Source organism: Phalacrocorax carbo, chromosome 7 (assembly GCF_963921805.1).
Source record: "Phalacrocorax carbo chromosome 7, bPhaCar2.1, whole genome shotgun sequence".
Classification (NCBI taxonomy): Eukaryota; Metazoa; Chordata; class Aves; order Suliformes; family Phalacrocoracidae; genus Phalacrocorax; species Phalacrocorax carbo.
In genome coordinates this window covers 24,806,539-24,834,167 of record NC_087519.1, presented here as the reverse complement: position 1 = coordinate 24,834,167, position 27,629 = coordinate 24,806,539, and the positions used below count along the sequence as shown (strand labels likewise).

The 27,629-nt window shown below is 58.9% G+C and overlaps 1 protein-coding gene across 20 annotated transcripts in view; it reads left to right on the top strand.

The window, feature by feature from the left end:
- KIF1A (kinesin family member 1A) overlaps positions 1-27,170 on the top strand; it is a 42,374-nt gene extending 15,204 nt beyond the window's left edge. For 3 of the 20 annotated variants that reach the window (XM_064456987.1, XM_064456988.1, XM_064456986.1), the window contains exons 15-50: positions 1,083-1,291; positions 1,779-1,858; positions 2,205-2,280; positions 4,526-4,605; positions 4,895-5,001; positions 5,626-5,709; positions 5,834-6,014; positions 6,097-6,169; positions 6,422-6,515; positions 6,651-6,799; positions 6,959-7,137; positions 7,227-7,364; positions 8,280-8,546; positions 12,016-12,134; positions 12,215-12,300; positions 12,617-12,755; positions 12,921-13,089; positions 13,436-13,526; positions 13,902-14,020; positions 14,206-14,261; positions 14,971-15,079; positions 15,201-15,267; positions 15,359-15,443; positions 15,813-15,918; positions 17,845-17,871; positions 20,785-20,899; positions 21,146-21,279; positions 21,427-21,488; positions 21,600-21,745; positions 22,013-22,225; positions 22,384-22,461; positions 22,758-22,882; positions 23,023-23,169; positions 23,285-23,477; positions 23,553-23,671; positions 24,228-27,170. In XM_064456987.1, coding sequence (XP_064313057.1) covers positions 1,083-1,291; positions 1,779-1,858; positions 2,205-2,280; positions 4,526-4,605; positions 4,895-5,001; positions 5,626-5,709; positions 5,834-6,014; positions 6,097-6,169; positions 6,422-6,515; positions 6,651-6,799; positions 6,959-7,137; positions 7,227-7,364; positions 8,280-8,546; positions 12,016-12,134; positions 12,215-12,300; positions 12,617-12,755; positions 12,921-13,089; positions 13,436-13,526; positions 13,902-14,020; positions 14,206-14,261; positions 14,971-15,079; positions 15,201-15,267; positions 15,359-15,443; positions 15,813-15,918; positions 17,845-17,871; positions 20,785-20,899; positions 21,146-21,279; positions 21,427-21,488; positions 21,600-21,745; positions 22,013-22,225; positions 22,384-22,461; positions 22,758-22,882; positions 23,023-23,169; positions 23,285-23,477; positions 23,553-23,671; positions 24,228-24,270 — 4,265 coding nt within the window. In that variant the 3' untranslated portion in view covers positions 24,271-27,170. Of the gene's footprint in view, positions 1-1,082; positions 1,292-1,778; positions 1,859-2,204; positions 2,281-4,525; positions 4,606-4,894; positions 5,002-5,625; positions 5,710-5,833; positions 6,015-6,096; positions 6,170-6,421; positions 6,516-6,650; positions 6,800-6,958; positions 7,138-7,226; positions 7,365-8,279; positions 8,547-12,015; positions 12,135-12,214; positions 12,301-12,616; positions 12,756-12,920; positions 13,090-13,435; positions 13,527-13,901; positions 14,021-14,205; positions 14,262-14,970; positions 15,080-15,200; positions 15,268-15,358; positions 15,444-15,812; positions 15,919-17,844; positions 17,872-19,352; positions 19,377-20,784; positions 20,900-21,145; positions 21,280-21,426; positions 21,489-21,599; positions 21,746-22,012; positions 22,226-22,383; positions 22,462-22,757; positions 22,883-23,022; positions 23,170-23,284; positions 23,478-23,552; positions 23,672-24,227 lie in introns of all 20 variants that reach the window. The other 17 variants (XM_064456992.1, XM_064456991.1, XM_064456994.1 and 14 more) reach the window with 11 other exon arrangements.
- Positions 27,171-27,629: the final 459 nt, after the last annotated feature.

Below are 27,629 nucleotides of genomic sequence, written 5' to 3'. Positions count from 1 at the left end.
GGGATGGTAGCAGAGTTGCAGTTAGCGCCTGGGCTCGGGATAGCACTCGGAGGGACCAGTGTCCTCCTCTTCTGCTGTGCTGAGGGCCCAATCCCCAAAGGGACTCCTTCCTTCATGCTGTCATGATGTTTCCTGTCACTGCTGCTTGTTCTGCTGGTGCTGGGGCTTGTTGGGGCTGGAGCCTGGCACAGCACTTGGGTGGGCTGGCATGGTGCTCTCCTGATGGAAGGGGGTGTGGTGACGGCCAGGAGGTTTTTGCTTGTGAGTAAGAGCTATCACCCCATCCCCACCCGGGCCAGGCAGTGCAGCCAGGCTGTGGTGAGCCCACTGAGGAGATTGGGACCTGGCTTGGCTCCCCCAAATGTGGGCTGATGGAGACAGGTGACTAGCAGTACACCTGCTAACCTGTGCCCTGCCTGCCTCCAGCACAGCACACCAAGCCCCTGTGACTTCTTGGAGCTGGAGGAGCATCTCTGGCACCTGGGTCCCTTTGCTGTGGGGTCTGGTGGCAACTGATACTTGGGGTGGTGGCAGGCAAGTGCCGCTGCCTGTTACAGACATGTTGCTACTCTGCCCTCACTTTGCCTTCTCTCTGGCTGCCTTGCCAAGGCACTGCTCCAGTGGGCCAGGGACTTGAGCTCTGGCAGCAAGGAGATCCCATGGCTCCTCCTGCTCCGTCCCCCCAACCCCTTTGTAGGGCAGAGGGCTGCCACCTCTCCTCTCCTCTTGGGGAGGGCAGTTGATCCCAGACCTGATGGCTGCAGGATCTGGTGTTGGAATAAAGCACCCCTGGGAGCCTGGAAAGGCTCCAGGGCTATTCCCACAGCTGCTTCCCAAAACAGCCCGTGCGCCTGGGGGGGCTGCCGGGGCTGGGGGAGGTATGCGCATGCCCTTGCCCTGCTGCTGCCTGCACTGCTGTGCTGTCGCCTGTGGCTTTTCCTTGTAATTCCTGGCTTTCTTCTTGATGTACCCAGCCATTCTTTTTTTTTCCCAACGGCTTTTCTTGTCTCTATCTTTCTCTTTCTCTCTCTTTTCCTGTCCGTGTGTCTTTCCCTGGCCCATCCTTCCTTTCCTGCCCGTAGATGTGTCCGACTTTGTGAACAATAATGATGCTAGAGGGGCAGAGCTGAGTCACCGCCATGACAATCTCTCCACAGTGACCAATGCCATCGCTGGGATCAGCCCCTCTTCCTCCCTGTCAGCCTTGTCCAGCCGTGCCGCCTCCGTTGCCAGCCTCCACGAACGCATCATGTTTGCTCCGGGCAGTGAAGAGGCGATCGAAAGGCTCAAGGTAAGAGGCTGGCGCATGGTAGGACAGAGGGCTCAGCTCAACACCCTTGCACTGAGCCTTGCAGGGGGGGCTCGGTATTTTCTGGAAACTCATTATGGGTGATGCTAATGGGAAGCGACGCTTGGGCACACTCTTGCGGAGTGGACCGATCCACAGCTGCCAGACGGGAGAGGGTTCAGTGTGGTAGGGTCTACCCAGTGCTGCCGTCCTCCCCGTGGGGTGACTGCTGCCTTTGCCTTGCGGGACGGGTGCTCCTGGCTGGGGATGGGCACTCTCAGCTCATCATGGCACAGGAGCAGGCTGGCAGCAAGGGGATGAAGAGGCTGGTCTTCGTGCCTCACTCTTTAAAGATGGGGACAATGGAAAGACGTGGGGGAAATCCTGCCACAGCCCGTTCTACTGCAGCATGCTGGGCAGAGCCTGGCAGAGCGGGCAGGTCTGCTGCTTGTAGGACATGCTAACACCCTGCTAATCCTATGCTCGTTAGGAAACAGAGAAGATCATTGCAGAGCTGAACGAGACGTGGGAGGAGAAGCTGCGGAGGACAGAAGCAATCCGGATGGAGAGGTGGGTGGGTTGGGGTGGGATGAGATGGGACGGGGTGGGGTTCCCCAGGCATCTCCCCTCCTCTGTACTTTGCCTACAGCGGTTCAGTTCCTTGGGGCAGCTGGGCCATGTGACCGTCCAGTCATACCCTGGCTGCCCTGCAGGTACCCCAGTGCCCACCACATTAGTCTGCACAGATGTGGTCTGCCCTGAGAAACCCTCAGAGCACAGAGAGGGCTGAAGGAAGCCCTACAGCTGTGATTTGTGGGGCAAACCCATGGGCTCGGGTCCCATCCTGGGCTTGTCTAGTGCTGGCTCCAGGGGCTTGTGGGGCTTTGACAGTTTCTTCTTTCCTTTGCTCCTTCAGGGAAGCATTGCTAGCTGAAATGGGGGTGGCCATGAGGGAGGATGGAGGCACCTTGGGCGTTTTCTCTCCTAAAAAGGTAGGATCATCTTATTGTCTTCTTCCTGGCAAACAAGGGCTGGTTTCTACCTCTGCAGCTCCCTTCAGACCTGCCCTGTTGCTGCTGGCCAGCCCCAAATATTTCACTAGTCTTTCCTTGGCTCTGAAACCTATGTGGGAAATCCCAGTGTTGACCCTGCTGGGTACAAACATCAGTAGAAACACATGGCTAAACGTCCAGCCCCCATTGCCTGGGTGTTGTCCCCATTCATGTGGGGCTTTGCTGATGATCACCGTGTTGAACTTCAGTGTCAGCTTATAAAAATCCATATTTGGGTATTTGAAATTGCTGCCCCTGAAACTGGCAGGTCCTGGCTGAGGAATGCGAGTGCAGAAACATTCTATACTCTTTATTGCTTGTAGCATCCTGGAAAGTATTTTCTAAGAAAATACTGGCTGTGCCCTGAAGAGTTTGTGTGCCAGCAAACCCTGCCAAGCACCAGTTACAGTGCATCATTGCCCCTTGCTTGTCTGTATAACCATCATAGTAGAGATATCCAGTTTACAGCCCCAACCCTGTGAAGCCTGCAGAGCAGCATGGGCTGATGAGGTGCAGGCACGTGCAGGTAGGACTGAGGCAGGCTTGCTCAGCTCTCCCGCTGCACCAAAGGACGCTGAGGGCTGCCCTGGCAGCTGATGCTGGTTGGCTTGGCCAAACATCTTAGTAGATGTGTGTGTCCTCAGCTGAGGTGGTGACATTTGGTAATGAAGGCTTCAGGACCTTCCCCTTGCATGCCTTGGCATGGCTCTTAGGACAAATAGAAATTTGTCCTTCTACACGTTCTATACCACCACCTTTGTTCCTCACTCTTGTCTCACATGCTGCCTGTTAGGACCCCAGACCTTTGTGTAGAAAGTGAGGCGGGGTTTATTCCCTGAAGCACATTGGTCTTGGAGGTGGGGCATTGCTGTGGTGGTCTTGGTGCCCTCTTGCTCTTTGGCTGTCTGGCAGGTGGAAACTCCTCTGACTTAGTGGCTGATGAGGAAAGTTAGCATCAGTAGCATGCAGAACCCCATTTTGTTAAGCGCAAAGCAGCCAGGACTTTGTTGTGCTGGTGTATGCCATCACTGGGGTAGTAACATCTCCAAGGAGCTCAGTGGAAGGTAGAGTATTTGTGTTCTACTAGTCAGCTTTGCAAATCTGGAGAAGAGCTGCAAGCTGAAGGAGTCTAGGACCCCTGAGCTATGTGTTTGGCTAGAGGGGCCTGAGGTTAAATGTTACAGCCTGCTTATTCCTGCCAGCCACCATGGAGAAGAGCCTGCATTTTCCTTGACCTCCAGCTCTCCTGCCCTATTTGCAGTAAGTCTCTCCTTCAGCCAGGGCTCATAGCACTGTCGTGACGGAGAAACCTCTGCATGCCAGGTGTCAGCAGGCTGATAAGATGTTTCTAACAGTCTAGTCTTATTTTTGGGAAACTCAGAACTTCACCTACTGATACTCCTGGGACATTGCCTGTTGCCTGAAGGTGCAATCATAGCAGCTTGTGATGGGGTGAGATAAGCTAGCTGCAGTCAGGGAAGTCTGTGGTCGGTGGGAGAAACTTGCCTCTTGTCAAGAACAAAGTGGTTTGTGACCCAGGGGAAGAAAGTGATGGGAGGGAACTGTTAGGAAGGAGACTAGGAGTGAAATTCAGCCTGAGGATACAGCTTCACTAGTTTTGGTTGAACCTCTGGTCTGGGACCTGCTCTTTTAGGTGCTTAATCTGTCTTTGTGCTGTCAGTGGAGGAAAATGTGCACTTTTAGTTCCTTTTATCCTAAACCAGCCACTGCATGGGACATGCCTCTGCCTCAGCTACACTGCCCGCAGTGGAGCTAGGGGCTACAGTGAGGCAAGGACCCGTGGACGCGTGGCACAGGTGAGCAGAGGTCCCACACCAGGAGACACTAAGCCATATTGTTGACTCGCCATGGGAAGCATTCGGCTGTGTTGGGCCTGTTTGCAACAGGAATTTTCAAAGGCAGGCAGGGGAAGGGTGCACAGGGCTCAGCCCTTTGAGGAGGAAAGCAAGGAGGCATGTGGAGGCAGGTCATCCTCATCCTGGCTGCTTGGTTCTCCCCTTGAAAAGTACCTGCCTGGGCTTGTTGTCCTGGAGCTATGGAGGGCAGGAAAGTCAGTGCAGGGGGCAGCCTGAGGCGCTGCTGAGTTCCCACCACCCTCGGGAGCATCCCTTAGCACCTGGGTAGATGGGGTGCACCAGGGTGACTCCTTGTTTGTCTCTCCCAGACACCCCACTTGGTCAACCTGAATGAGGACCCGCTCATGTCTGAGTGTCTTCTCTACTACATCAAGGATGGGATAACAAGGTGAGGGCCAGGTCTCGCAGAGCGGTGGGAGCCTAGCCTGTATCTCAGTGCCTGACTTGCCTGAGTGGGCAGTGGGGTGACAACTGTCCCCAGGTTGGGCACCATTCCTGGGGGAGTCCCCAGAGTGTAATAGCCACGTGGGAGAAATGTATTTGCCTGGCAATCTCGTTAGGGTCATTGATCCTGCTGTGCATGAAGGGCTGCTCCTGTCAGTCCCAAGGATGGTTTTGGGGGAGGCCCAGGGAGGGGATGCTTTGAGGAAGGATTGAGCTGGGTTTCCCCCCGGCAGGGTTGGCCGGGAAGATGCAGAGAAGAGGCAGGACATCGTTCTCAGCGGGCACTTCATTAAGGAAGAGCACTGCCTTTTCCGCAGCGACACCAAAACCGGTGGTGAAGGTATTCCTTGTCTGGAGGGGCTCCACCTTCCTGGGAACCCCAGTTCTTCTGTGTGGCCCCAGCACCTGCACCCAGCCTGGTGCCCTGCCCTCCTCAGACTAGTAGGGCTCTCCTGCATGGCTGTGGCCTCTCCATGCTTCCAGAGTGAGCTATGGCCCTCACCTAGCTGAGAGGGAAGGTCGTGCAAGGCATGTAGAGGCTGCCACGGTGAGGCAGGCCAGGGAAATCAGGGTGAGGGAAGAGCAGACAGTAGATGATTCCCCTGCCCAAGATGAGGAGCAGAGCCCATCCCGCAAATCAGTGGGATCCTGGGGGGGAAAGGGCTTTGGGAGACGAGCCTGTGGAGGCTGGAGATGGGTGCTGGAGGCTCTGATATCCTCTCACGGCCAGCCTCCAGCTGCTTTTAGTCCTTGCCACTGCTCTGATTAACATAAGGTTGGCCAAGCCCTGTTGGTTGCGCAGGGTGTGGGTGCTGCCAGTGGGTACCCCAGTGTTGCCCAACTCTGTGCCTGGGGTGCCAGCTGGGGCAGATCTGCAGAAGCAGCAGAACGGGAGATGCAGGATTTATCCCTCTGCTTCCATCTTACCTTTGCTCCCTCTCTCTCCCTCCTGCTGTCTCTGCAGTAATAGTGACCCTGGAGCCCTGTGAAGGTGCTGACACCTATGTGAACGGTAAAAAGGTGACGGAGCCCAGCATCCTGCGTTCAGGTGGGTCACTGGAGCCGGCACACCAGTGCAGCTCTAACCTGCCTCCCTCCATCCCATGGGGCCCTGCAGGTTGTCCCACATTAAACCCATGCCCTTTCCCCCTGCCCTACATGCATCCCTGCAGGAAACCGCATCATCATGGGGAAGAGCCATGTATTCCGCTTCAACCACCCTGAGCAGGCTCGGCAGGAGCGGGAGCGGACCCCATGCGCTGAGACCCCCGCTGAGCCTGTGGACTGGGCTTTCGCCCAAAGAGAGCTGCTGGAGAAGCAGGGCATTGACATGAAGCAGGAGATGGAGCAGCGGTAAGGGCATGGGGGCTGGCATGATGGGGAGTTGGGCATCCACCTCCAGGCTGGTCATTGTCTCCTTCCCCATTCCTCTCAGGCTCCAGGAACTGGAGGACCAGTACCGGAAGGAGCGGGAGGAGGCAAATTACCTTCTTGAGCAGCAGAGGCTGGTAGGTGGCCAGGACTTGGCTTCTTCTCAGGCTGCCCAGGCATGACCGAGTCCTGGCAGATGTTTGCATGGGGTGGCTCTGTTGTGTCCTAAAAACAAGGGCAAACCCGTTGTTCCTGGGGTTGTCTCCATAAACACGGATCTGGAGGAGGGAGGAGGCCGGGTTCCTGTGGTAAGGGAGAAGTGCTGTGTGGCAACATGGAGAAAGGTCACACCTTGTGGTTTGCATCATTCCTCTCCCTCCTTCCCCCAGGACTATGAGAGCAAATTGGAGGCTTTGCAGAAGCAGATGGACTCTAGGTATTACCCTGAGGCAAACGAGGAAGAGGAAGAACCTGAGGATGAAGGTGAGGGCTAGGTGCCACCACAGGGTTTTGATGCCCTCTGTGGGAGCAAGAAGAGGACTGTGGGTCTCCTGGGCACCTCTGTGCCGATGTTGTCCCTCCCGGCGGTGGAGTGATTGTCCCTCTGTGTCCTCACAGTGCAGTGGACAGAACGGGAGTTCGAGCTGGCCCTCTGGGCCTTTAGGAAGTGGAAGTGGTACCAGTTCACCTCCCTCCGTGACCTGCTCTGGGGCAATGCCATCTTCCTCAAGGAGGCCAATGCCATCAGCGTGGAGCTGAAGAAGAAGGTGAGTGCCCAGGGGTCCTCTCTAGCTTGCTGTGGCACCCATGGCAGAGGCCACAAGCATGGGCAGCTGGGGATATGCTGAGGAGGGGGTTGCCAAAGGCACTGTGCGGAACCCACTGTCCTCCCAGGTGGCTCACCATCCCCCTCTGCCCCTCTCCAGGTCCAGTTCCAGTTTGTGCTTCTCACAGACACGCTGTACTCACCTCTCCCTCCTGACCTGCTGCCTCCCGATGCTGCCAAGGACCGTGAGAAGCGACCATTCCCCCGGACCATTGTGGCTGTAGAGGTGCAGGACCAGAAGAATGGGGCAACACATTACTGGACCCTGGAGAAGCTGAGGTGGGCAAACGATGCTCCTGTTGAAAAGAGCTCGGCCGGACTCAGCCTGGTTTCTCACTGCTGCTCACCGCGTTCACCTCTGCCTGCAGGCAACGCCTGGACCTGATGCGTGAAATGTATGACCGTGCAGCAGAAGTGCCTTCTAGTGTCATCGAGGACTGCGACAATGTGGTGACTGGTGGAGATCCTTTCTACGACCGCTTTCCCTGGTTCAGGCTGGTTGGCAGGTGAGTGCTTCGGCTCCTTCTAAGCACATCTGGGACCTGCAGGCAGCCCTGCGGGAGGAAGCGCCGCCAGCTCTGCCATGCACAGGGCATCGTTTCCCTGGGGCTGCATCATGGAAGGATGTGTTGCCTCCACGGTGCTGGTCAGGGCCCATCTTGCCTGTGATGGCTCTCCTCCACATTGGCTGCCGGGACCCCGAGGGACCCATAAGCCACTGGCAACGCTCCTGCTGCCTGCTGTAACAGTGTTGTGAGGTGCAGGCTCTTGGCTTGCCGCTGGTGGGAGGCAGGGGGCCATGGCTGTCCAGCCGGCCAAGAGCCTGTGCCATCATGACCTCCGCCCTGGTGGGCACGCGTCCCTGTGCACGCGTTGGTGTCTGAGCATCCATCTGTATGGTATGTGCTGTGTGTCTCCGTGCACTTCCTGCGCGCCGGTTGGAAGGGTGTAGTGCCAGCGATGAGGATGGGCCACCTCGGAGAAGGAGTCTACCCTGGTGGGCAGGGGGAGCAGGGGGCTGAGCCACATGGCCCAACCAACCACACCTGCTGCGGAGGCATCCCCCCTGTGCCATGGCACGTGGAGAGATTCCCTTTGGCAGCAGGGCTGGCGGTGAATGTCGTGCCACCTGCTCCATCCTCGCGTTGCCCGCAAAGGCAGCAAAGGGAATCCCCACCGTTTGTACCAGTTCTTTGGGTCACTCTTTTCTCTGCCCTTTATAGCCAACGGCCATTGGTGGCTTCCTTTAGAGACGCACTGGATGGGCAGGTCTTTATTTCCCAACATACCTTGGTATAAGCAGAACAAAACCCACCCAAGAAAGAAAACCAACCCCAAAAAAATCAAAATTCCTATTCTTTCTCTCTCTGTTTGGAACAGCTGGTGTTAACCTGTCTTCTATCTTGTTGTACTAACCTTAGTTCAGATATCTCTGGCTGCAACAGCTCTCCTCTTTTCAACACATGCATGAGCGAGCGCATGGCTGATCTCACCCCCTCCCCTACCTTCTCGAACCCCGACTCCGACATCACCGAGCCTGCTGACGAGCAGCACCAGGGGCAGGAGGAGGAGGAGGAGGAGGAGGAGGAGGCGGAGGACCTGGAGGAAGACATCTTTCCGGAGTGCCCGCTGTGTGATGGCCGGGATCCGTTTTACGACCGCTCCCCCCTGTTCAGTTTAGTAGGAAGGTTGGTGAGGTTTTAGGAGAGCATGCCGGGAAGGAACTAGCTCTTTCGCATGAGGGAACTGCTTTCGGACATGACTCCCACCTCCAGGGCATCCCGGAGGCACAGGGAGTGGCCGGCCAGCCGGGATTGCCACTGAACCCAGGGTGCCCGGCAGGGTGATGAGGTGTCCACCGAGGTAGGGCTGTGGCGAGCACAGCGGTGGTAGGGGATAGCAAGGGAAGGTGGATGGTGCCAGCTCTACTGGAGACCCTTTAGGCAGGTCCCTCTTTGGGGCAGCCCCCTGAGAAGGGGAGATCTGCTGTGTCTCTGGCACTGAAGGAGGTGGGGGAGCCACACAGAGGCCTCAGTCCTGGCCATTTCTGTCCCAGGGAGGGCCACCTCCCACCTGGCTCGGGATGACCCCACAGTGCCACTGTCTGGGAACACTGTAGCCATTTTGCAGCCACATGTGCCTCTGCCACTGGCTCGGCTGTCCTGGCTGCATTGGTCAGCGTGAGCCCCCCTGGACGTGGAAGCTTGGATGTCCCCAGGCAGTAAGGGGGATGAATCTGAAGGGAGTGAGGGGAGAGCCTGGTGCAGGAGACAGAAGAGGGCGCTGCAAAAAGTGGCATATTCTCTTGCTGCCCGTGCCTGGTGCTTGGCTTGGGGCCTTCCCTGCTGGCTTGGCCCAGGAGGTGTTTAGGGAGGTCACGGGGACCCAGGTGCAGGCTCCAACTCCTCCTTGACTCTGGCCAAGGACAAGAGCTTTGATTTCTCATACCTGTTGGCCAGGAGACCCCCCCTGGGCTCCATTGATCTTGGCCTGGAGAAACCCACCAGCTGCCGCAAAACTGTCTGTGCTGCCAAACCCGGTTATAATCTGGCCATCCCCAAAATGGGAAGCAGTGCTGCCAGCTCTGCTCCGGGGTTTTCCCAAGGGGATGTACACCCAGAGCTGGTCTTGGAGGTCTGTCCCAGGCAGGAGCCAGAGTGGCTCATGATGGTGAAGCTCTCTCTGCTGGGGCTGCCCCGATGGGTGGAGCTGGAGCTCCTCTTCCTCTTTGTGCTAAAGCCAGGCTTATTGCTGCCAGGCAGATGCGGGAAGTGAGGTGGGGAGGAGGGGGACCAGTACAGGCAGAGAGGGTGGAGGTGGGGTAAGAGTCCTGCAGCCTCAGACCGAAAGAGCTGGGTTCTTCCCCCTTTTTTTTTCCTTTTTTCTTTTTTTTTTCTTATTTAAAAAAAAAGACCAAACATCAAACCCTCCCCAAAACTCTCGGGGGTACCTCAAAAAACCAAACAAGGCCCTGCGGCAGCAGCCCCGCTCTGTGCTGGGGGCATGTTCCCCAGAGCTCGGCACCTTCTGACTTCTTTTGAGTCTGCCCTGGGTTTGGCTCCCCGCGCAGCAGCTCTGCCGGCCACATTTCTTGTGAAGTGTGCTTGGATTGGTTTATGATTGGATCCTTGTCTTTGATTTTTTTATTTTCTTTCTTTTTTTTTCCTTTTAGGTTTTTTCTTTTTTTGGGGGGGGGCCGGTTTTTTAGCTGCTGGCTCTATATCTCCAAAGCTTTAGCGAAAATTGGGGTTATTTCACTTTCGTCTTCCTTTGGAAAGGCTTTTCTTTGGTCTAAGCATGCCATCTTTGCACCTCACCAATCTTGTGGTTAGCGTCCCTGCCCTCCTTCCTCTAGTGACACACTTGTCCCTCTCCTCCCCGCCCACCCCCGCCCACCCCTTCCCCCTCTTTCCTCCCCTCTCCACCCACCTGGCTTCATCACCAGCTGCCCTGTGATTTCAGGCGGCTGGGCACACCCAGATCCCTGTGCTTTTGAGACCTCCCTGTGGTCACAGGGCTCTGCCCTGGCCATGTGGTCCTTCTGGGAAGACCTGGCATGGTCTAGCCACTTGTCCTTGGTGGCCTCCGAGAAGAGATGGGGTGAGACGGCCCCGGCAGCAGGGTCGTGGTGGGGCATCATCTTTGCTTCCACAACTTAAGTCCTTGGAGATGCTTTGGGTGGAAAAAGCTTCAAGCAGTGGTTGGAGGTTAATGGGAGTCACCAGAGCAGGGGAACCTCCAGACTTGGGAGCCTGAGCTGCAAGTGCGGGGCTAGGGCCTCCTGCAAGAGCCCCCATGGCACTTCCAGGTGCTGTTGGATTTCTGCAAAGACACCTGTGAGGTTGGGATGTCACGAGCAGCACTGCCATCTACCTGGAGATGCAACACTCCTGGGACCCTCTCAAAGCAGAAGTGTCCTTGCTGGCCTCAGCACCATCCTGCCTCATGACACCCAAATACGCTGTGTTTCAAGACATTGGTGGGCACCATGGGGAGGGGTGCCACGCAACCCACAGCCCCTCTTGCTGGGAGCGGTGCCGTCCCACTGGCAAGGGTGGTTTGCACCGCTTGGCAGGGAACTCAGCACCAAAGGCTGTGGAGGTGGCTTGTCACTGCTGAGAGCACGACGTGCTGCCATTGTCAGAGCACCAGGAGGACCACCAAACGGCGAGCTGGCTGGCAGCAAGTTTGAGGAAGGTGGCAAGAGGAAGCAAAGCTCTTGAGAAACAGGGAGCTGTGGCCTGGCAGGAGGTGCTGGCAGAGACGTGGTGCAGCCATCACATTGAACCCTGGCATGGCACCTTGCTGTGGTAGTGTCAGTGACCTGGACACCATGGAGGACGGCAGGGAGGCTCAAACCTGCCTCACGGGGATTGGGCAGCTCCTTCCTCACCCACAGGGAGAAGCCAGCGGTGCCATCCCCGTGACAGGCTGGCGGGCACCCTGGGACCTCAAAGGCACGCGTGCAAAGGGATGGGGCAGGGGGACAAATGCCATTGATGACATCAGCCACACTATGCAGCCTCCCCCCCAGCTGGGCAAAGGCCGCCTGCAGCCACCAGTGGTCCTACGGCACTGTGGGCAGAGCTGGGGCCAGGACCCCCCACCTGGCAGGTTCATCTCTGGAGGCTTCTGGCCAGGACCTCCTCCTCTCCCCTCCTTTGCTCCTGCTGGCCTCTACCTCCCTTGTCATCCTCCCTTCCCCCCCTGTCTTGCCCCTGTCCCCCCCACGGTGACTCCGCAGCCACCCCGAGTCCTGTTGCAGCACCTCCTGCCCTAGTCCTCCGGCTCTCCACTGCAGAGAAGGTCCTCTTCCCTCCCAGCTTCAGGGTGGCACCAGCGCAGCCCCCCTCCCCGCCCGCCACGGAGGTGACAGCCGGAGAGGTACGCGAGCCCTGTCTGCTTCATGGTGCTGTCTGCGGTGCGCTGCCCGCCCGCCTGCCTGCAGCACGCTGCCCACCCGCTGCCCGCTCCCCACCCCTCTCGGCTGGCCCTGGCTGCCTTCTCTTTAGTTTTGCTTTGCAGCGCTGCGGTCGCGCCGTGAGCGGCGACCTGGGATCCTGGCCGCCGCCGGCCACGCCACCCGTGCCTGGGGACATGCGGGTGGGAGCAGTGACCGCTCCCCCCCGTGTTGTGTGTCCCCCCCCTCTCCGGCAGGGCCTTCGTCTACCTGAGCAACCTCCTCTACCCTGTGCCCCTGGTCCACCGTGTGGCCATTGTCAGCGAGAAGGGCGAGGTGAAGGGCTTCCTGCGTGTGGCCGTCCAGGCCATCTCAGGTAGGAGGGGGACCCCCCCAAAATGTGCCCCTCACATCCCCTCTGCCCGCCATACTGGCTCACCCCCATCCCTCCTCCAGCGGATGAGGAAGCCCCCGACTACGGCTCTGGCGTGCGGCAGTCAGGGACAGCCAAGATATCCTTTGATGACCAGCACTTTGAGAAGGTATGGTGGCAGCCAACTCATGGTGGGTGCCCAGGGACCGCAGCCCCTGTCTGCCATGGTGATGGTCCCCATGGGGACCACTGGGCTCCCAGAGGTGCAGGCATCACGCTGAAGGGACTATGCTCCCAGTCCACTCGGCAGTCCCCAGCCCTGCGACACCCACCGGTGTACCCTGCTTTCGCCCATGTTCTAGTGGGGGCTGCTGTGGGGTGGGAAGGGAGATGTGGAGGTGCCCCAGTGCTTCAGGCAGTGGCAGCGGTGCAAGCAGGACTGCCTCAGGGACCACCAGCATCCCTGAGCCCCACTCTTGGTGCAGTTCCAGTCGGAGTCGTGCCCGGCCATGGGGATGTCTCGCTCGGGGACCTCCCAGGAGGAGCTGCGCATTGTCGAAGGCCAGGGGCAGGTCAGCGACGTGGGTCCCTCCGCTGATGAAGTCAACAACAACACTTGTGCAGGTGAGTGGGTGCTAACAAATGGTTGGGGAGTGGCCCCCTGCCCCAGCACCCAGCCTCCTTGGGCCCACCCAAGCATCAAAAGCCTGCTGCCCCATTGTGGGGCTGCTGGCAGACACCGAGGGGGGTCACCCCACCGCATTGCTGAGGACCTTCCTCTCCCCACAGTGACCCCAGAGGACCTTCTCCTGGACAGCCCAGAGAAGCCTGCACCAGATGGGCCACTGGAGGCGGCTCTGGACCACCTGAAGCTGGGCAGCATCTTCACTTTCCGCGTGACAGTCTTGCAAGCCTCCAGCATCTCTGCGGAATATGCAGACATCTTCTGCCAGTTCAAGTGAGCACCCAGTGTCCCCTGGCCCCGTGTCTCCTACCATGCTCTGGCTATCGCCTCGGGGCTGGCGGTGAATGTCAGGGAGCCCCAGCCCCCTCACCTCTGAGCTCTTCATGGATGGGGAAGCAAAACCAAGGGCTGCAGGATGAGCCCATGCACTTGTCTGGTACCTTGTTTGGTTGCTGGCAAAAGGCAGGGAGAGGCTTCAGGGAGGTCCTGTGCCAGCCCAGGGTGTGGGCAGCAGCCCTGGTGGGAGTGAGCTCTTCTCGTGGTCCCTGCCCTCTCTCCCCTCCCTGCTCCAGCACGTCCTTGTCCCACAGCCCCTGAGCCACCTTCCTTCCCTCCACAGCTTCATCCATCGCCACGATGAGGCCTTTTCGACAGAGCCCTTGAAGAACACGGGACGGGGACCACCACTGGGCTTCTATCATGTCCAAAATGTGCGTACCTCTCCCCTGCCCACAACTCCTCACCTCCTCAACTGCTGGGGTCTCTGTGGGGCCATTGGCTGGATCTTCTCCCCAGGGGAGCATCTTCCTCTTGGGTTTCCCAGCCCGTCACAGCTGCCCAGCTAAGTCAATCTTAGACAAGGTGGATGTGTGAGGAAAGACCAAAGCCACTGTGCTCCACCCAAAAAGTCTGGGATTTCGTAGCAGTGGTCTTGGTGGGGAGAGCATCCCTGGGCCACAGGGAAGGGGATGGGTGAGCAATGCAGGGTATCAGACAGGTTTGCACCCTCTCACCTCCCCAGTGCTGTTGCCAACTGCATCCTTTTCCGAGCTAAACTGTGCCATCAATGGCTCTTTTTCTTTCAGATTGCCGTGGAGGTGACCAAGTCCTTCATTGAATACATCAAGAGCCAGCCAATTGTATTTGAAGTGTTTGGGCACTACCAGCAGCACCCTTTCCCTCCCCTCTGCAAGGACGTCCTCAGGTGGGTGCACCCTGGGCCACCTCCAGCCCCTGGGTGCCATGGGGTCATCTGGTGCAGCCAGCTTTCTGGGGATCCAGAGAAAGCGAGGAGCAGGAGGTGGGAAGGGGTGGCCCTGGGGCATAGGTGGGGCTGGCTGGGTTCAGGGATCCCTGTGGATGCTTTAACCAAGCCAATCCTCTCTGCAGCCCGCTGAGGCCATCCCGGCGCCACTTCCCCCGTGTGATGCCGCTCTCCAAACCAGGTAGGGGATCTGGCCTCCTGCTCTTCTGCCCACCCATGGTCCCCATGCTAGGTGTGGGGTCCCCTTCCCCAGGGAGACCTGTTAGGACCCCAGGAGCACCACAAAATGTACTGCAGGCCAGGGCACCCGAAAGCCCTTGGCACATTCCCGCAGATCTCAGCTGATACAAAGCCCCCTTCTCACCCACTGTGGAGTGGCAGGGAGGAGGCTACCTGCCCTGGATGGCTCAGATGGCTACCTAGCCCTGCCATCCTGCAGGGGCTGCAGAGTCCCTCCTGTGTTCTAGCTGCCGAGACCCGAGTTGCTGGGGTTTGGCTGAGCACTGTGATTTGCTGGGTGGTCCCCACACCCGCATCAGGGGAGCCTCCTTTGGGCTGTCCACATGTGGTCCCTGGAGTGGAGCTACATGCTTTGGAATGTGTCCATGCTGGGGCTGCTGGCTCAGGGTCTGCATCTTGGAGACGGGTGAGGCTGACTGCATCCTAACACTCTCGCTGCTCCTCCTTGGGCATAGGAGAAGGCACAGTGGTGGTCAGTGAGGTCCCCAGGATGGGGCTGTCCCCATCTATCCATGCTCTCCTGCCTTGCTGCCATCTCTATGTGTCTCCCCACGGCCCCTGCGTGCTCTGCTCTTACTCTGCCTGCTGTCACATGCCTCACTCCAAATGTCAGCGGCAGGCTCACCCTTTGTCTTTCTGACCCACTGCAGTGCCTGCAACAAAGCTGAACACCATGACTCGTCCCAGTGCTGGCCCATGCCAGTGCAAGTACGACCTGATGGTCTTCTTCGAGATCTGTGAGCTGGAGGCCAATGGCGAGTAAGTCCTGCCAGAAAGGAGAGGGGGAAGGAGAGGGAGGCAGTGTGGTGATTTGCCTGGTGCTTGGCATCTCCAGGCAGTCTGACAGGGCTCTGTGTCGTGACGCAGTTCTCTCTTCCAGCTATATCCCTGCTGTTGTGGACCACCGTGGAGGCATGCCATGCCATGGGACCTTCCTCCTCCACCAGGTATTCCCTCCCTGAGATGCCATCCCAGTTCTGGCTCCTGTCAGAAGCTGTGTTAACCACTGTCCCCTCTCTCTGGCCTTGTGGGTCTCAGGGCATCCAGAGGAGAATCACTGTCACCTTGGTGCATGAAACAGGCAGCCTCATCCGCTGGAAGGAAGTGCGGGAGCTGGTTGTGGGTAAGCTGAGCCAGGCTGGGTAGGTTGTAAGTGACCCCCCAGCACACTGAACTCTCAAGCATCCTCTCGGGCTGTTTCTTGGCCACGTTCCTATGCAGGGCTTTATGCCTCACCTCCCCTCCCACCCTGCAAAGCTATGGCTGCCTGGCAGGTGACACCAGGATGCCATGTGGGCAGGACGCCTTGGTCCCAGCCACTGAACCCAGGAGCTGGACCAGGACCTCCAGTGCTGAGTGGCCAAGCACTAGGTGGCTGCTGCCTGTGATGGGGGCACTGCTGGGGGATGCAGGCAGGCGGGCTGCCCCTCACGGGGACCTTCACAGGGCCACCACCTGCCACCTGAGCAGCATCCCCGTGCTGCGCTTGCAGGTCGGATCCGGAACACCCCAGAAGCAGATGAGTCTCTCATCGACCCCAACATTCTGTCCCTGAACATCCTCTCCTCCGGGTACATCAAGCCTTCCCAGGATGACCGGTGCGTGCCACTTCTTCTCTTGCTCTTCCCCCGCTGTGGTAAGGGCTGGCTGGGGACATGGCAGACCCCTCTTTTCCCTGGCAGGGCTGTCAGTCCCTCCAGAGCATCCTGCCAACCCGTTGCTGCCTCAGGGTGGGGCTTTTCTGGAGCTGCAGAGGGTCTCAGGGTTCAAGGCTGCCAGCCCCCTTCCCCCTCCTCCCCGAGGCCTTTCTGTGCTGGGCTTTGGCACTACAGAGAATTTGGGTGGGGGTATCGCTCTCTGGTGACCGCGTGGCGCAGAGAGCCATCAGTGTTGGTGCTGGTTGGATGTACGGTCCCCATGGCTGCAGGGGACCTGCCGCAAAGGACTTTTTGTCCAGTGTCCTAGCAAACTCACTGGAAAGGTCACTTGATGCACTTGGCTGGTCCCTGTCCGTGGGGGTGATGCAGGAAAGCCAGCCTCCATTGCTGTCAGGTGACTTTGAGGATGCCTGCCCCTTCACGCCTGTCCCAGGGGGCTGTGTCCTCCCCATGGGTTTAGGAGGGGTGTGAGAGTAGCGGGGCTGCAAGTATTTTATCTCCAAGATCTGGCTGGGTCCTGTGGTGGCAGGGGGGATCAGTGGGTGCAGAGGGCAGAGCTTGCCTCTGCACCAGTGCTGCTGGTGAAACTCAGGGGACTGGCCGGGAGTCCCTGGCCAGAATGTGTGTGTGTGAGCAGCCGTGACAAGACTGGGATGGTTATTGGCAGCACTGGGAGCAGCGGGACTGGTCCTGGGCTGTGTGCATGGCTGTTGCCAGGGTAGAGGCATCCCGGCAGGGAGAGGGGACCACTTTTCACCTTGTTTTCTTTGGGGTGACTGCTGCCCAAGGTGGTCTGTCCCAAGACAGGGTGTTTTCCGGGGAGATGATGGGGGTCTGGATGGGAGGTGCTGCCCTGCAGAGCTCCCAGGGCAGCTCCTGGGCACGGTGGAGTGGCAGCCAAGTGGTACCTGGGCAGCAGAGCCAAATCATGGGGTTGGGTATGTGTGCGAGCATTGGACGAGGAGACTTCGGCACAGCCATGGGGACAACAGAGCAAAGCCAGGTGGGGATAGCTGGGCAAGGAGGGTTCAGCCTGGCAGAGCTGCAGTGGTTTTTGATGGGCTGCTGGGAGCTGGGTGGTTGTGGCATCCATGGGCTCCTGGGGCTGTGCTGGTTTATGTCAGCTCCTGATCTGGCCGGTTGGTCCTGGGTGCAGCCAGGTAGGATCATCAGCATCTGTAGCATAGCTTGTCAGAGGGGACATACCTCCTGCTCCTGCCTTACCCTCACAGGTCCTGCAGGGCTGGGATGCTCAGGGTGCGGAGAGAAGTGGGGCAGCAGGAGGCTCAGGTTGTGCAAGAGCCCACCTCACTTGCACGCTCAGAGGGTCTGTGCCTCAGGGTCCACCCCAAACTGGGGCCGCAGGCTGGCTGTATCTGTCCTGTATCCATCCTGTTGAGCCTGCCCAGGGCTGGGCAAGGAGAGGAGGAGGTGGCTGGCTTCCCGCAGGATGCTGAGGGGTGCTTGCTGCACCTCCCACTCTGCTTCCATCCCATGTGCAGGCATGAATGCTTCAGGCCCAGCAGCCTGCAAGGATGGGCAGAGGGATGGCAGCGGGCAGGACCAGGTCCCACTTTGCCTGTTTCACTCTCCTCCCTGGCTGCTTGTGCTCCCTGCTTCACTGCCTTATGCTACGCAGCCTCCATTGCCCAGAGCAGCCCCTCTCCAGCCTCCCCAGTCCCCCGGAGCCACTCGGGAGGAGTCCGGGGGAGTGGTATGGCTCCCTCCCTGCCACCCATCCATCCCTGCATTGAGTGCCCAGGGAGGAGGTGCGGGGGCAGTGGCCAGGATCCCCCTTCGCTTCTCTCTGCTGCTGCTGCCCATCTGAGCCCACACTAACCATGTGATTGTTTTGTGTTTTCGCAGGCAGTTTCTTGATTCGGATATGCCTAGGTATTATTTGTTTCCATTGGTTTTTTTTTCCACCCCCCTTCCTCTCTCCCTTCTTTCTTTCTCCCCCTTGCCTCCATGTGTTCACTCCCGCCGGAGGCAGCACTTGGACATCCAGCCCCCCATCTCTCCACACACCCCATCCCTCCTCCTTCCTGCCCTGGCACCTCTCGCTCACTCAGCCACTTTTGCTGTTCGTTTGGGCTGAGCTCTTGCTGGCTGCCACTCCCCCTCGCACGCCTGCGTTCCCATTGCCTGATTTGGGTTTTCTTCGTGCTTTTTGATTTCACTGCTCTCCCATCTCTCTGGCATCCGGCGCCAAGCGTGCCACCCCTCCCTGTCACTTCCCACCCCGGCCCCAGCTTGGCCCCCAGCACCACATGGAATAGCCATAGGGCTGGTGTGGACCACAGCGGGGACTTTGGGGTGCCTCCAGTCCTTGCCTGGGCACCCAGTGACAATGGCAGCACCGCCAGCTGGTGCGGCTGCACATGCAGCAGCTGCCCACCCTGTGCACAGTCCTGCAGGCGTAGGTGCGGTATACGGGCAGTGTGCGTCTACACAGGCACGATGGTGGGTGCACACACCCATACGTGACACAGACTATTATACCCCTGTGTAACGGGGAGCAGCTGCTTGGGGATGGGTGCTGTTCAGCAGGGACTGCAGGGTGAGCCTGATACGTGGCACATGGGTGAGAGTCACCTGACCTGGATGCTGTTACCAGCCTCTGGATGGCATCATTGCCGAGGCCCCAGAGGAGGGGGTATCCTGCTACCATGCCCCAGGGCGGAAGAAGAGGGGGTTGCATCTGGGCAACAGGGGATGGGGTCTCTTGAGTCCTAGTAGGCTCTGTAGCTTTGTGCCCAGGAGGTTGTCCTCCCTACCAGCTAGAAGCTGGTCCTGTTCAGAGATGCCTGAGGGCAAAGCTGTCCTTCCAGCATCACCCTGTCCCCCCTGGGGTGCTGGGGGATGGATCTAGCATGGATCCAGCACCTCGCTGCAGGAGCACATGGGCTCACGCTGGCATTGCCCATGGGCTCTCAGCACAGTGATGCCCTCTTTGTGGAGCAAGGGATGGGCCAAGAAATTTATCTCCCATCGTGTGGGTGGCAGTGGGATGGCTGGTCCCCCCCGATGGGCACCTTCCTAGGGGGCTGCGCTTGGCAGGAGCTCCTTGCCCTAGGATGGCAGTGAGGGCAGAATTAAGGGGAAGGGGAGCACGCATGTGTTCGCTTCCCAGCGGTCGGACTGCAAGGAAGGTGGAAGGCAGTGGGTTTTCACCCAAGCGGGTAAGCCTCTGTCTGCCATTGCCGAGCTCCTTCTAGGCTCTGATTTGTGGTCCAGCTAGGCCCCTGCGAGGGGCTTGCCGTCCTCATGGCCCTGCTCCCATGCCAGCCCCATATGGACAATGCTTTCTGATCTTTCGTTTTTCTGTGTGTGTACGTGTGTGTGTTTGTCCTTGGGTCACCTTCCACTTATAGCATTTCGTTTGGAAATGACACTAGGTATTTCACGCGCACCCGCTCGGTCTGGTCCCTCCTGCTTTTCTCTCTTTCTCCTTTGCCTCCTCCCTTTGCTTTTTGCTCTTTCCCCCCTCCCCTGAGGCTTCTCTTCTCCTCCTCCTCCCTGGGGAGCTAATCTTTTCTCAAGCAACCTGTGTCTGTAAAGGTGCCTTAGCTCTGTCTCACACGGGGGTTTTGTATTTTATACACCTTCCGAAAGCGTCGCTCTCCCTCTTCTTCCAATGTGGGGGCAATCACAGCTGAGAGCCTCTCCCTGCTCCTGGCTGCTCCAGCTCTCATTGAAAGAGTCCCTCAGCACCTGGATGCTGCTTCAGGGAGGTGCTGAAGCATCCTCAGTAAGATATCGCTGAGTCACGGCTTTCTGAGGCTGCTCAGGCGGGAGACAGGACTGCGGCAGCTCTTGATGGCTTTTCGGAGTAGGTGTCCTGTAACTCCAAGGCTGGCCCAGGAGGGAGCCCAGAAGCAGGGCAGTGGGTGAAAGGGGGATCCCCCATGCTCTCTAAGCAGAACCGGCTCCTGCTTCCCCCACCCTCGATTGCTTGACCCAAAGAGGGTGGTTGCTGCTCTTGCTCTGGGTGGCTGTGCTGTCCTTTATGGGACCCCATAGGCACTGGGTGAGTGGGGCCAGATGTCCCCTGCTCCTTCTTCCAGCCTGGGAGACATGGAAAACACAGCAAGGGGAGTGATGCAGCCTGGTGGGAATGAGGATGGATGGGGCTGGCTATCAGTGCAGAGCAAGATCCAGGAGAGACAGCCCAACAGGGGCCAGCCACCGAGTAGTGGTCCCTGGGTCCTGCTGGGGCTCAGGACTGGCAGACAGGGGCAGCCCTGGGGAAGGGGACCTGGCTGGCAGGGGGACTGCTCTCCCAGGGGTGGGCTGGCAGCAACCCCCCAGTTCTGAGCATCCTCCCTCCTTTCCCTTCTGGCCATTGTCACCCAAACGGCAACAGCCGCTCCTGGCAGGGGCCGGGAGGTGCTGTGTGCCCTGGACTGGATGTTGGGGACCTGGCCTGGGCACGCTGGGGGAGGCAGCCCCCAATTCCAAGCACGGGCATGGGGCATGCACCCTCCTTTGCCTTCCCAGCCTGCCCTGCCTTGCCTGCACCCCAGCTGACGCCCCACTCCTCCCGCAGTCCCTCCTCCCCAAAACCCTGTCCGTCAGCTTGTTTTGAGGGTGCTGCATCCCCCTCCCGCCACACCTTATCTCCCTTTGCCTTGAGCCTGTGTCCTCTGGAGTGGCTGTCCCCATCTGTCCCCGCTGCGTTTGCATGTCCGTGTCTCCTTGTAGGCCTGCCACAGCGCTGTAGGGTGGGGACGATGGCATCTCCTTGCTCACTCACCTGGAGTTCTGGGGAGGTTGTTTTACCGGCTCTGCTATTTTTTTCGGCAGGACTTTCTACCAATTTGAGACGGCGTGGGATAGCTCCATGCACAACTCGCTACTCCTCAACCGTGTCACCCCGTACCGGGAGAAAATCTATATCACCCTTTCCGCCTACATCGAGGCAAGGACCTTAGTTGGGACCATTATAATGCAAACAAAGTCTGGTATTTTCCCCACCATTGGGGTGCAGCCAGTGTGAACCCCTCCTTAGCCAGCACCGATGCTAATGGGGTGCAGGATTCAAGCTGGTGCTTGGGCGCCCTGTGGGACCCTGGGAGTAGAAACCACTGGGCACCAGGGGTGTAAGAGACCTGCTGGGCTGCCAAGCTGCAGCCCCCCTGATGCCTCCCCCCCTGCCCTGCTGCAGATGGAGAACTGCACTCAGCCTGCTGTCATCACCAAAGACTTCTGCATGGTTTTCTACTCCCGGGATGCCAAGCTTCCTGCCTCCCGCTCCATCCGCAACCTTTTTGGCAGTGGCAGCCTGCGGGCTTCTGAGAGGTACCGGGATGCCCCTGCCTTTCTGGGGGAGGAAAGCCATCACTTGGGGACTGGAAACCTTCTGGGGCACCCTAGCAGCCTGGGCAAAATAACCAGGGCAGGGTGATGGGGCAGAACCAGTAACGCCTCGTCTCCCTTTGCTCACAGCAACCGTGTAACGGGAGTCTACGAGCTCAGCCTCTGCCGCATGGCTGATGCCGGCAGCCCAGGTGGGTGCTGCATCTTTTCCCGGTTGTTCAGCAGGAGGCTGGGAGGAACAGCATGGCAGTTGAGGTTGGGGCTGTGCATCTGTTCCCCAAGCTGTGCATCTGTCCCTGCAGGCATGCAGAGACGGCGACGGCGCGTGCTGGACACCTCCGTAGCCTATGTGCGGGGAGAGGAGAACCTGGCTGGCTGGCGACCCCGCAGCGACAGCCTCATCCTGGACCATCAGTGGGAGCTGGAGAAACTCAGCCTCCTGCAAGAAGTAAGAGTTTGGGCTAGAAATGGGCTGAGATGGTGCAATTCACAGCTCAGTCCCTGGCCCAGCTGGTGCTGGTGGGATTCCCCACCCCCCGGGTGTCTCAGCCCTCCCAGTTGTGGGAGGAGGCAGGATTGGGGCTGTGCCACTAGTGCTCTCATGTGCATTGCTGGTAGCCAGGTCCCAGCAGATCCAAACCTAATGAGCAGTGATCCCCGAAAGGATGCCTGCGAGGGGAAGGGGCCACCCCTGACCCTGGCTGCCCATACCCAGGTGGAGAAGACAAGACACTACCTACTCCTGCGTGAGAAGCTGGAGATGACCCAGCGCCTGGGCCTGGAGACACTGTCCTCCTGCTCCAGTGAGGACTCTGAGTCCCGAAGCACCTCCTGCGTCTCCTCCCCGCTTTCTGTCGATGGGGCCCCTGAGGGCCGCACCTCTCCTGCTGAGACCCCCAGTGAGAGGCAGAAGGAGCTGGCCGTGAAGGTACCATCCTGCAGCATCCCCATCTCACAGGGATTAAGGCGGAAAGGGGCTCCCACAGGGTGGCAGTGGGCTGTGGCAGGAGAAAGCCCAAGAGGAGCGGGAGGAGGAGGGTGAAGGAAGGTGCGTCCTGCCCCACTGTCCTCCTTCTCTCTCTGCAGTGCTTGCGCCTGCTCACGCACACCTTCAATAGGGAGTACAGCCACAGCCACGTCTGCATTAGCGCCAGCGAGAGCAAGGTACTGCTGCTGCCCCGGGCTTTGCTGAGCTAGCGGGGGCCAGGAGGGACGCGTGGCTGGGGGGACTGGCTGGGTCGGGGCCAGATGGGCAGCATGGTGTGAGCAGTCCCTGCTCCGGGGTCCCTGCTCCCTCCCCTTGCCCTGATGTTCCTGGAGCTGGTGGCTCTCAGGACTGTGCCTGGACAGGACCCTGCCAGCCGGAGATCTTGCCTCTCCCTGTATGAGCAGGTGGCCGGTCCTTTGCCTGGGCCTGGCTTCAGGCAGAATCTCGAGTCCACACCTCTCCTCCTCCACAGCTGTCTGAAATGTCCATGACCCTGATGAGAGACCCATCCATGCCAGCTCTTGGGGTTACCACTCTCACCCCCTCTTCGACCTGCCCATCACTGGTGGAAGGACGCTACAACACCACAGAGGTCAGGTAAGAAGGTGGCTGGGAGGTTTGGGTGATGCCTTGGCATCCCCTGGGCAGGGCAGCTATACAACTGGGATGTGGTCCTGGTCAATGCGACTTCCCCAGCTGTCACTCTTCTTACACTCTGGCCTCTCTTCCTTACCCAGACCCCCCCAGGTCTCCTCCAGGGCGGAAAGCCCTGACCTGGAGCCTGCAGTAGAAGGAGAGCAGAAGAAGTCCCCATCCAGCCGGCCTGAGGAAGAGAAGGAACCCCAGCGTTTGCTGGTGCCTGACATCCAGGAGATTAGGGTCAGGTAGGAGCAGCTCGGGCAGCCAGCAAGGGGAGTGCCTTGGGGCTGGGGGACTGTGCCCTACCATTGCCACCTCTTTGTGTCCTGTGTCCCATCCTGACTTTCGTCCCTTCTGCAGCCCCATCGTCTCCAAAAAGGGCTACTTGCAGTTCATGGAGCCCCACACCAATGGATGGGTGAAGCGCTTCGTGGTGGTCCGGCGCCCATATGTCTACATTTACAACTCAGACAAGGACTCAGTCGAGAGGGCCATACTCAACCTCTCCAAGGCCCAGGTGGAGTACAGTGAGGACCAGCAGGCCATGCTCAAGGTAGGGCACCAGGAACCAGCCCAACTCCATGCACCCCCTTGGGCAAGGGACTCAACCCCGGCTCTCCCTTGGCAGACCCCAAACACGTTTGCGGTGTGCACGGAGCACCGGGGCATCCTGCTGCAGGCGAGCAGTGACAAGGACATGCACGACTGGCTCTATGCCTTCAACCCCCTCCTGGCTGGGTCCATAAGGTACTGGGGGCAGCTGGGGGAAGGAGGGTGCAGGGAAGCTGTCAGTGGGGGGTCCGCAGGCAGCCAGGCATGCTCCCTGCCCTACTCCCAGTGCTCTCCCTACTGAAGCCTCCCCAGGCAGGTGTGGGGAGCACCTCCTGTGCAGACCTGTGTCTGGGCTGGCCCTCAGCCAGCAAAACTTGGACTGTATTAATCTTGATTTCAGCTCCTCCCCACTTAAATGCTTCAGTCTAGGGCCAGATCCGAGCTGGTACAGAGGCGTTGTGCTGAGTTCAAAGCAACATCCATGCCAGGCAGTAGGGACGCTGGCCCTTCACTGTTCTTGAGAGTATCTCACAAAGTTCTTGAGACCATCTGAAGTGGCGAATAGGAGTAACAGGGGAATAGGAGTAAATGCACAGAAATTTGTGTGCTCTGGCTAGAGGGCCATTAATCCCATGTACCTCCAGCTCTGGCTGGATTCAAGCACCAGCCTGGAGGCAGGACACCGAACCTGGGGGACCAACCCTCTCCTTGCCCACATCTCTGACACCTTTTGCCTCGTTTTCCAAATCAGATCCAAGCTGTCCAGAAGGAGAACAGCCCAGATGAGAATCTAACCTGAAAAACACCCTCCACCTCATCCGTCTGCCAACAGGATCAAGATAGCTGATTCTATCTCAAGACTCCCCGTGTTAACTTCTGATCTCTCACACCATCTGCTGCCCCAGCTGTCTGCTCCATGGAAGGATCTGTCTCGATTCACACCTTCACAGGGGAAACTCACTTCTGTTCATAGCTGCAAAAGCCTGGACCCGCCTGGGCAGGATTTCTCATGCACGTGCCATCTTCTGCCCATCCCCCCATGGGTGACCTTAATGTCACACCATCTGTAACACTCCAGAAAGGTCCCTGTCAGAGGGGAGGGAGCGAGGAGGTTGGTTTTGTCTAAAAGCTGGTCTTTGATCTACAGAGGTGGGAGTGCAGTAAAGCTCGGAGGTGGGAAAGCAGGAGGAATTGCTTCCATGCGAAGGGAAAGTGGTAGTTTAGGTATGGGGATTTCCTAGTTAATTGATGTTTCTGCAAGAGATGGCAGGGTAAGATCAGATGTCAGTAGTGTAAGATGATATTTATAAAGTGTTTATTTCTATTTATGTCACAAAAATCCCATAAGCTGGGTCCTGGCCCCCAGACAACGCCTCCCCAGGGCAAGGGAGAGCCTTGGTGGTGGGCCGGGGTTCTGGAGATGCCTTCCCCGGGACATCCTTGACATGTGCCCAGCAACAGTGGAGCTCTTGCTCTCACTTCTCGCCCTTCCCCAACCCTCTGCTTTGCCCCACTTGCAGCTTAAATTACTTCTCCCCTGAGCAGTGGCTGGACAGCCCACCATGTCTTCCCAAAGGAGGCAATTCCTACCTGCCCCATCTACCTCTGGAAGGGGGGAGCCTGCTGTCTCGGCTGGCTGGGGCACCCGTGTCTACATGGATGGGTCACCTCGCTTCAGAGCTTGGTCCTGCTGGAGGGAAAAGGAGGGCTCTGGGGGCAGCTCTGCCTGTCACCTCGTGTGGGGCTGTCTTTCCTAACCGAAAGCATGCAGGCCACCTCCGCTATGCCAGCCTGGGAGCCCTGGGGTGCTTGTCCAATGGGGTTCCCTCCTTCTTAGGGCAGCATGCTGAGGGTCCCATCCCTGCTGGGATTGTGGAGGTTCAGGTGGCCCCTTCTAAAGCCAGATGGGAAAGTTCTCTAGGAGCTGGGACTAGGAACAACTATCCCAATCCACAGTATCCTTGTTACCCTTTCCCAAAAGGGCTGTCACATCCCTTCTCCTCCCAGCAGGACGACAGGCTTGAAGCAGGTCAGGGGCAGGGGAGAGGCTGGTGTGGGGTGTGGGCAGGGATTCTTTTTACTGTTGTAGCTGGCATTTTCTCATTCCTCTTCCCCCACTGCAGAAGTGAGCACCCACCTCCTTCCCACCCTGCCTCCATTGGCACGTTAATCTAGGGGGCTTCCCGTGGCAGAGGTGGCTTCACTGAAAAAACCTCCTCCAACCATCACTGCTACCCACCTCCCCCAGCAGCAGCAGCTCTCGTTCTCCTCCCCTCTCACCCGTGGGGGGATGCTTTCTTTTGGGGCTTCCTGAGAAGCCAGTGGCATCTGGCACAGCTTCAGGCGGGAAGGCAAGCATCTTCCTCTGCACATCTACCGGGCACCCCCCCAGCTTCGCTGTCATGCCTTCGCGACTGACCTTCCCTTGCACAGCACGGCTGCGCCTTGGCTCTGCCGCACCCCCCGCGCTGTCTGTGGTGGGTGCGCGTGTGCGCGCACGTGTGTGTGGGTGTGTGTGTGTCAGATGTGGTGCTGTCTTCTTGTTATGCTCGTGTTGTGGGGGACACAAATGGGTAGGGACATGGCAGGTGGGCAGAGGCTTGGAGGGACTCCCTCGATGCACATCAGCTGCTGTTCAGCTTGGGTTTCGGGATACAGAAAGGGCTGCCCAGCCTCAACGCAGCTCCTTGGGTGTTTCACCCCATCACTCTGGCCTGAAGCCCTGGTAGGGCTGTTCCTCCCAGCACCATGCCCTGAGTAGGTGGCAGCTTGCCTGCCCAGAACAAGCTCCTCATCAAACTGGTTTTTTTCCCCGCTGTGATCCATTTTCAAGACCTGGAGGCCAACTTGTGCCCTTCATGGAGGGAGGGGTACGTGCCTGGAGGCATGGAGGCAGAGCTGCAGGTGGGGCAACGCCGGGCCCAGGCTGTGACATCCCAGCTCCCATGCCCTGTGCAAGGACAAGTTAGTACCATCCCAAATTTCAACATAAGGGGCGAGGGGTGGAAACACTGAGTACCCCAGGGAAGAGGGGAGGCTCCTCCAGGGCAGAGGCAGCTTCTGGTGGAGATGGAACCCGCATCTGCCAGGGACCAGACACGGGTTCACCAGCCATGGCTGGGCAGTGCTGCCCATGCTGCAGGTGAGGGGTGGCCGTAGGATAGGCGTCTTCCAGCTGGAGCTGAAGCTGCCTGAGGCCAGCAAACCTGCAGACCAGACAGCTCGGCTGGAGGCCACCATGCTCAGGGCCAAGGGAGACACAGCTGCCCACCAGATGCCTGCAGCATCCCTGTGGGACATCCCCAGCTCGCAGGCTACTCTTGCCGTTTAACCGGCTCCACTCTCACCAGCAGCATGTGCTCCCCTGGTCAGGCCCCTGTCCACCCATCCCCTCTACCACCACAGCCCCCTGGGATGAGGAGTGCAAACCCAAGGTTTAGGCATGACTGTGAGCCCCATCAGAAGAGAAATTTCACACGGGCATGGTGGCGTGGAGGGCAGGCGAGCACCAGCGGTTGGGCCAAGGGCCTACAGAAGGAGGCTGCCCTTCATGCCTTCTGGTTCCTGCCAGCAATGACAGCGCCCCTGGGCCCTCCCTGCCCTGTGCCTGGAGGTTGGCACCTTGGGTTCCTGCCATCCATGCGAACGTGAGGCTTGTTCAGTTCTGAAATAAATGTGGCATTTAACGCAATCACCCCTGCGCTGCTGAGCTCTCCTTCCTGGGGCATGTGGGCAGGGAAGTTACCTCCAGGCTGGCAACGTCGGCAGCAGGGAGGCCCACAGTGTTCCGGGGCTGCTTTCGAGAGGGTTGTGCTGCTGTGGGGCCCGCTGGGTGGGTTGCACCGGGTACCAGCACAGAGTACAGGCACTGTGGCCCAGCCACGGGATGCACAGATGGGCTGCGCTGCAGCAGGCCACCAGGCTGCAGCGGGTAGCAGGCAGCGTGCAGTGGGCAGCAGGCCCTGGGCGCGGAGCAACAGGCAGCGGGAACCCACCCCCGGGGAGCGGACAGCGTGCGGTCCGCACCGAGCGGCGGCCACCAAACAGCGAGCAGCAGCACCACCTTCCGGGCGCCGCCAGGGGGCGCATAGCGCCCTTCCCGCTCCGCCAGCGATTGGTTAGGTACAATCCCTCCCAGCCGTCGGATTGGTCA